At 40.8% G+C, this 7,786-nt stretch overlaps 1 protein-coding gene across 2 annotated transcripts; it reads right to left on the reverse strand.

Moving 5' to 3' along the window:
- Positions 1-105: 105 nt before the first annotated feature.
- wu:fc50b12 (uncharacterized protein LOC103911624 homolog) lies at positions 106-3,009 on the reverse strand. 2 transcript variants are annotated; one of them, XM_063214463.1, is made up of 3 exons: positions 2,983-3,009; positions 1,755-1,918; positions 106-761 (listed from the first exon to the last, which is right to left on the reverse strand). In XM_063214463.1, the coding sequence occupies exons 1-3, from the start codon at positions 3,001-3,003 to the stop codon at positions 527-529; spliced, it is 420 nt and encodes a 139-aa protein (XP_063070533.1). In that variant the 5' UTR covers positions 3,004-3,009; the 3' UTR covers positions 106-526. The 2 variants fall into 2 exon arrangements, with proteins under 2 accessions (XP_063070533.1, XP_063070534.1); XM_063214464.1 differs by lacking the exon at positions 2,983-3,009 and adding an exon at positions 2,385-2,448.
- Positions 3,010-7,786: the final 4,777 nt, after the last annotated feature.

A 7,786-nucleotide genomic window follows, 5' to 3' on the forward strand; every position in this document is an offset into this window, starting at 1 on the left:
ACGCCAAATTTGTTGAAGGTGGGACACATGGTAAATTTTGAAAAGCAGCAACTTCCTTTCAACATAATGTTAAGCCAAAGGGAAAGACAAACGTTTAAGTTGTGAATTCATTTTAATAGGTGCAACAGAAACAATTTTATGTAGATTAAAATACAATAAAAAATAGGCATGTGTATAATAAGGGCATCCCAAAGAAGGTAGAGCTCACCTTTTGCTGATCTAATGGCCTATGGATACTTGCCATAGAAGAAGACAAGTCCCAACAGTGTGGTACTACTGAATTATTGCCAATTCTTCTATCCAGAACTATTCTATCCAAATCATCCTATCCAAAACACCTCCAATTCAAGGCATCAAAACATTGTACTTGCTCTTTTGCATGCACTCCTTTTGGAATTTTGATCAGTGCAATGCAATCATTGTCCTGCTGGCTATAGGTATTGTATTGTCACTTATTGGTCCCTGGTATGTTTGAAGAGGGGAAAGAAGTGAAGATGTGAAATCTTGCATATTTTGACATTTCGAGTTAATTGCAATTTCCCTTCAGGTCGTTAATTCGGCCCAGAGCTCGTTTGTCCTTCCTGGTCTTGTGCACTGTGATGATGTATGGAAATGCAGAGGGAAGCTCCACTTTTCGACTGAGTTTTTGGTGTCCCCAATGAAGGCAGCGCAGATGCTCAGCAAGGTCCCGGCGGCCGGCCCGCTCCAGTCCGTCTTGGAGTAGCTTTGTCTTGTTGCTCTTGTCCCAGCATCTCTCGTACCTCCATGGTTTACGTCAACAGATTGAGATGAAGATGTACATTAGACATAAAGAAATTTAGTCTACTTGCACATTGATGGATATTTTGAAGCAGATTATACTCTTGAAGTTGCAGTATGTAGGATAGTTGCCAGAGTAGATATTGCAACTGCAGCTCATTGGAACTGTGCAGCCTATTGCCAAATTTGATATTTCATGAATATTTACTAAATGACAAATTGATGTTTAGGATGTCCAAAGTACAATAAGCTTTGCAGCTAAAAATGTCTATTTCTGGAAATGCAAAATGGCCGGCATGGAGAAGATCCACCTTTTCATGTATGAAAAGTGCAATTTTGAATAATGAATGCTTTAGAATTTGATTGTAGTGATGAGTATTCATGAGAAAGGTAACATTTGGGCAGCATGAATTTTGGAAATAAAATACTAAAAATATTACACTGTGCACCTTTAAGCTGAATTAATACTTCTCCATCTCCGACAAAATGTAGACACATACTCTACTGGCACAGACTATTTTCAATCACTTTGCTGTCATCAACATGGCGCACAATAATACATTGGCTTGAAATTTGGTGGGAAGGCTCACAAGGGGGATATTATCAGATATTTCCCTGGTTCACCTTTGAAGGAGGGATATATTAACACATTGTGTTATTTGGGTTGTATAAGCAGAGATGTAAAAAGTAAAAGTAAGAAAAAAAGAAACAAAATTTGCCTCTAACACAGGCAATGCATCTTAGTAACCAGAAGGCGTGTGTACTTGTCACAGCTGATTCTGCCCTGGTTGAATCAAGTCGGTGGGTCCTTGTTGGGTTTTTAGTGTTTTTTAGTAACAACACAGTCTACCTCATTAGGTAGGCTACAATGGAGTAAATGGTGTAATAGCTATGTAATATTGTGTGCTTCTGTTGTAGTTCTTACACCGTAAATGTACTTTTACTTTTGACACCTCTGTGTGTAAGTAACATGTTTGGTAAAGGGGTAATCATACCAACACTTCAGCATGGTTTCTGCATTGTGTTCATTCTGCTGCCCCTTGACACGAAACTCCCCGATCTCCTCTCGTGTAAAGCCCAGCTCATAGGCAACAGCAATCCATTCAAACCCCAGCTGCTTGGAGACCTCCTGTATCGTCTTCATGTTAATAACAGCATCCTACAAGGATCATTTAGAACAGGGGTGTCAAACTCAAATTGTCTCAGGGCCAAATTCAAAATCTGGAACGAAGTCGTGGATCGAACTCACTAAAATTTCAACCTTGCATTTCATACTCCTAGTTAAATTTCACACACACTCTTTCCCATCATATGTGGTGGTTGTCCTGTGACACACTAAATGTCATGTTCAAGTCCTGTTTCACTACACCTTAATGGTGTATGTGGCCCAACTGTAATACACATTTGAAATTATCTTGAGGGCCGAATAAAATGACTCCACGGGCCAGATTTGGCTACCAGGCCTGAGTTTGACATCCCTGATTTAGAAAGTTCATGTTAGGCAAGGTGGGTGACATTGGTCCCATGCAGTTAAAGTTTTGCTACCCAGTTGCACGGGTGGTGCTGCAGGTTAACTACTTTTGGTGGTGCAGGTTAACCACCACTGATGATTAGGTTCTACTTACGGCACTCAAGACATGTATACCATTGACAAATTCTCTGACATGGTGTTAGAGTGCATGTATTAACTTTTTTAAACAGAATGTGGCGATGATGTCACATTGGGGACTCCAGTCCCCAACATGATGTCATGCACAGCTTTATGGGGAAAGAATAACTGCTGCTTTTTCCATATAGACCCTAATATTGTGGTATCCAAATATCAATGTGATGGACAATATTTTGAATGTGTACTAGAAAGTGGTGAAAATTATTTTAAATCGTAATCTCCACAAAATGATGTCGCAGCAGATACAGTCTGGGAACTAGTGCAGTAGAGGGATTATCTGCCTGATGATGAACAAGTTATAAATTCTAGAAAGAAAAGTTGTCTTATGGCATTTCATGTAAGGTCCCATTCCCCACCTTTTTAAATAATAATGTCAATTACAAGGATTTGTTGGCTATTTGTCACATCACATAGTCCTTGTAAATTGGGATATTATTTTCAAATAAGACCTTAACATGAAATCAACTATCCAACCAACTAACATTCAGAGAATAATAAAGAAACATATGGTCATTATTAACCATTCTTGATCATTTTGTACTATTTTGTCTTACCTCTTGTGCTTTTTGTGGCATTTTCACTGTATCTGCGGGGAATCAAACCAATATTCATATGAAAAATTAGATATTAATTTGATTTAATCTCTGGAACGATGAAGCACAAACTGCCTATAACTAATAGCAGACATTAATCAGTTCCTAGTTCCTTATGTATGTTGAGAACATTTACCACAGTGAAATCTCCTCAACAAGCAAGTTATTGGAAAATAAAGCTCAGCCTTATTTTGGCATTTTCCCACTCATGAATATAAGCAAATGAAACGTGCATATTTGTATACATAACTACCACAACAAAAAGACAATCAGGCTACTCACTTTTTTGTGACACAAATCCAATCCCACAGTTGAATGTTACCACAGAGATGTTTCTAACAAAACACAGTCTTGTTAAATATTAATCCTTTGTGTAGGCCTATGGGGAATGTTTTTGGAGAGTGGTTGAAACTAATTAGGCCTACAGGGGGTGGGGGTTGGGTAGGTTTGCTTTGTGGGTTGGTTTGGTTGTAGTGTTGTGGTGTGGTGTGGTCCTCCTTCTAAGACTGTTTTGGCCACTCTCTGACGGACACTTGTGTCTTTTTAAAGTGTGAAGGTCACATGCTCAAAACGAACGAGCTGTGGTTTGATTCCCACCGTTCAAGTCTAGGAGCAGTTCAAAAGTGTTCATTTGTTCACAAATAACAAAACACTCGTGCTGACAATGGTTTCAGAATGATGTAGGCAGGGCCGGGCCAAGGCATAGACAAACTCTGAGATGGCCAAGGGACCCCACTCCACCACAGACCCGTGAGCAGCAAAGCTCCAGGAAGATTATGCACTTTCCACCATTCTCTTGTACCACTTACTGCCGCAATGGGAACAGGGGCCCATATATCAGGGGACACCTCAGTGACTGTGGGTTTGTTTGTTGTTTGTTTGTTTACATTTATGGCCAAATATGCAACTGTGGCTATTTCATGGCCAGTACAGGTAATAAAATTCACTTCAACAGTGACTGTGGGTACAGCGTCAATTTTCATATAACACTTAGTTATAAAATGCCTTCAAGAAATGCAGAATATAAAGAAGAGCAAAGTTTTGAAATGAAACTAAAATATTATTTGTGATAAATGGCTTTTTTTATTTATTTAATTTTTTTTAGATATTTTGTTCTAAGAAGTGCATGATGGGTGCACGGTCTACAGGCAGCCTGATGTCCTTAGCTCTTATCTACCACTCACTCGAGGCTGAGTAGGTGGTGGTATGGAGGCCCCGGACGAAGTGTTGCTTAGGGCCCCATAAAAGCTTGGGCCGGCCCTGGATGCAGGGAAGGAGGGATGGAGGGGAGGAGAGTAGGGTGTGAAGTGCAGGAGGACAAGGTAGGGTAGGGTTATCACCTAGAAATGGCAAAGGTCCCGGATGTCTCGTCACAAACCAGGGGTGCGTTCCCGCAATGTTAGCTTTGAACTACAGACGTACTTTGTAGTTATCTACTTACTTCAAGGCGAAATCCGTGCATTTCTCGAAACCTTACTATTCCCACAGTAAGCCAAAAGTAGTGCGGCTGCTTTCCTGAGTCCACACCGCTACTTACTTTCTTGGCATTGCAGTGCGTGACCAAAGAAGCAACAAGAGATAGGCATGATTGCTGAGTCATGAATCAGCTGTTTCCTCCTAAATTCAGTGCGTGAAGTAGAAAGCAATAGTGTACAACCACCACCAGCACATTTGATTGGATGTCACGACACCGTGACTCCGCTGTTTCCTCCACAACACACCTTGTAATTTCTTTGTGAAAAAACACGGCCGTGGCATTACAATCTGACACCATCCGCACCAATAATGCAGTATTATCTGCATGCCGATTGGATTTCGTTTCATTCCGAGGTGTAATTTGTAAAATATTTGGACAATAAAGTTGTGGTTACTCCCAGAAAATCGTCTGTTAAAGTGTCATATCCCTGAGAAATTTTCGCGCAGATTTCATTCCATAGCCTAGTGGTATTCACGCTTGCATCCCAATGGGAAAACAGAAGCCACACCGGTTCGAATCCACATGGTTACAGTGCCACAATTTTGGAAATATCTGGCAGAAATAGATAATTTATGTTGTGCATTACCAACACACACGTGCAGCCAAGGGACAATGAGTTACACTGTGTGGTCCGAAACACGATTTCACGAGTTGTTGTCAACATCCTGCACGCTGGTTTCGAACCCGCGTGGCTCGCGTCTTACCATTGATAGGCAAGCGTAAATACCCCTAGGCTATGAAATGAAATTCGCGCCAAAATTTTTTTAAATACTTGACACGTAATCCAGCGCATTTCCGGGAGAAACCAATACTTTCTTATCTAAATATTTCACAAACTACACATCGAAATGAGACGCAATTCAATCGGCATACAGCTAAAAGTATATTATTAGTGTGGGATTCATCAGATTCCAAGGATATGACGTTTTTTTTTCACGAACAAATGACATGACGTGAATTTGTGTTCTGAACACTCTCACAGCTGTATCATCACTTTGTGTGCATGTCGATTGATTTTCATCGCTTTTGCACCACAGGATTAAAAGATATTGACACATTTGTGGTCAAATATGTACTACAAGTTTAGCTAATGGGTGGAGTCACGCTCTGAAGTAGACTAGCGCTGTGTGTTACTTGGGGTGGCTGAGGTGATGTCTGGACTCAATGGATCTACTCCAGCTGTACTTCAACTTCACTGTCCAGATACGGATAGGAGGCACCTCACTTTCAAAGTCACCACTACTTCAGAGTGCACATTACTCCAAGCAGTAGTTACTTTGTGTGCTAACGTTCGAGACACAAGAGTTAGCAACTTTTATAGTATTTACTATGCAACATTGCTAACAAACTAGCTACTTCGCACTTTGAGAATCGCACCCCAGGAATGTGGCTTAAATATGACAAAAAATACTGGTATTTTTCCTTATTTCCTTATTATTGCAATAGTATTACCCCTTGCTTACAACCCCCATTATGAAAGAATAGTTAGAAGATCATCAAAGCTTTACTTATCAGTCAAAAACTGTATCTACTCCAAAACGCCTTACAGAGACGTCCAGGTGAGCCACAGACTTAAGGACCTCACCAGGAGCATATTTGGATGAGAATGGTTATAGAAAGTTGTTATGCAAGTTCCCCACAGTTATCTAAGGAGTAGAAGTCTAAACTGGGGTGATTATGACGCAATATGCCGCACATGGCAAGAAGTAGCGTAAGTTGGGTGTCATCCACCAAAGAAGCCTCTCCTACAGCCAGGGCTGCTGAGAGCTTTGGCCGGGCCTGGGACAAAGTCATATAAAAGGCCCCCCTATGCAATACAGACAATGCAATAGGAACCCAATGATGGCCCCCCTCTGGCGCTGGGCCCAGGACAACTGACCCCTTTGTCCTCCCCCTGTTGGCTGCCCTACCTACAGCCCTGTCACCAAGAGTTTGACAGGCCTAATTCTGATTAAAAAACGAAAGCTAATGTAGGGTGACCAGATTTTTGTAGTCTGAAACCGGGACACTTCGTGCATGACTGAAGGACAATATTTAGCGGGCGGGTCTGGGGGTCCTCCCCCAGGAAAATTTGTATTTTTTAGATGCAATTTCCTGCATTCTAATCAATTTTAGAGGGAGGAATGACAAATCGCAACTGACTCCTTCAGACTTTCCATACAAGCGCTGGGTGCCATTAATTGTGGCAGATAAACATGTCATTTTTTCCATATATTTACCCTGATAGACATGGCGCAATGTAGTGGGTGGCCAAAACCGGGACATATTTGTGTCCCGAGAGGGTTCGCTCGGGACCTGGGACACACAACTCCAAACCGGGACTGTCCCGGTCAAACCGGGACGTCTGGTCACCCTAAGCTAATGGGACTCTATACTCTGAAGCCATGATATCAATAATTTCAGATCTGATATAGCATCAACATTGGTGGTGGACATGAAGAATTCAAAGAACAATACATGGTGCCTAAAGTGAAACAGTGATACAGCTCTTATGTGGGGCTGCATGTGTACTGCTGGTTTTCATTGATGGAATCATGACTACATGTGTTTTGCTCTACAAATAGTGAATATGTTACCATTACTCATTGACCTTCGTTGTTGGCCATGCTTCATGGTTGTGTTTTCTTCACATCTACCTAGGGCCAATGCATATTTCTGAAGAGGTGAGAGTGTTTCAGCGATAAAGTATGACCCTGATTAAATTATTTGAACATAAACGTGGAGTTTTCAAGAGACAAACTTGACATCAGTCTGGGGTGTAGGACTCACTTTTACGGCACCATAATTTAAAAAATGGGAAAAATATGTCATTTAAGTTGTAATTAAACTTGTACTACTTTTCTGTGGTAAGCTGTGGTAAAACTCTATGCACATTTGGAAGTAACTTTTGTGTTGTGTTACTTTTCAAAATGTTTACTCATTATTGCTGAGCACTGTAATTAACATGGTTTCAACTTTAGGCTATAGCCTACTAACCTATCATAAGCGTTGTAATTACATAGCCTATAAAGGTAGCCTATTTCTACTTTTTAAAACACTGGGTGATTATTAGGCTACCAGGAGTGACAGAACAGGAAACATTGAATACAGTGTTATACCTGGGCCAACTGACTTTTTTCTCTACTTTTGGAAATTATTTAATGTTGCACACCAAATGAAACATGGATGTGACCTACATTTAAAAATACTTTTATTTTGAAAGTATGTTTGCGGTGGCGTTTAAGAAATGTATTGTGTGTACTGTCGCTGACTTCACACTTCTCTCATTTGCATATCACGGAGAACGCT

This window comes from Engraulis encrasicolus, chromosome 13 (genome assembly GCF_034702125.1).
Source record: "Engraulis encrasicolus isolate BLACKSEA-1 chromosome 13, IST_EnEncr_1.0, whole genome shotgun sequence".
Taxonomy (NCBI): domain Eukaryota; kingdom Metazoa; phylum Chordata; class Actinopteri; order Clupeiformes; family Engraulidae; genus Engraulis; species Engraulis encrasicolus.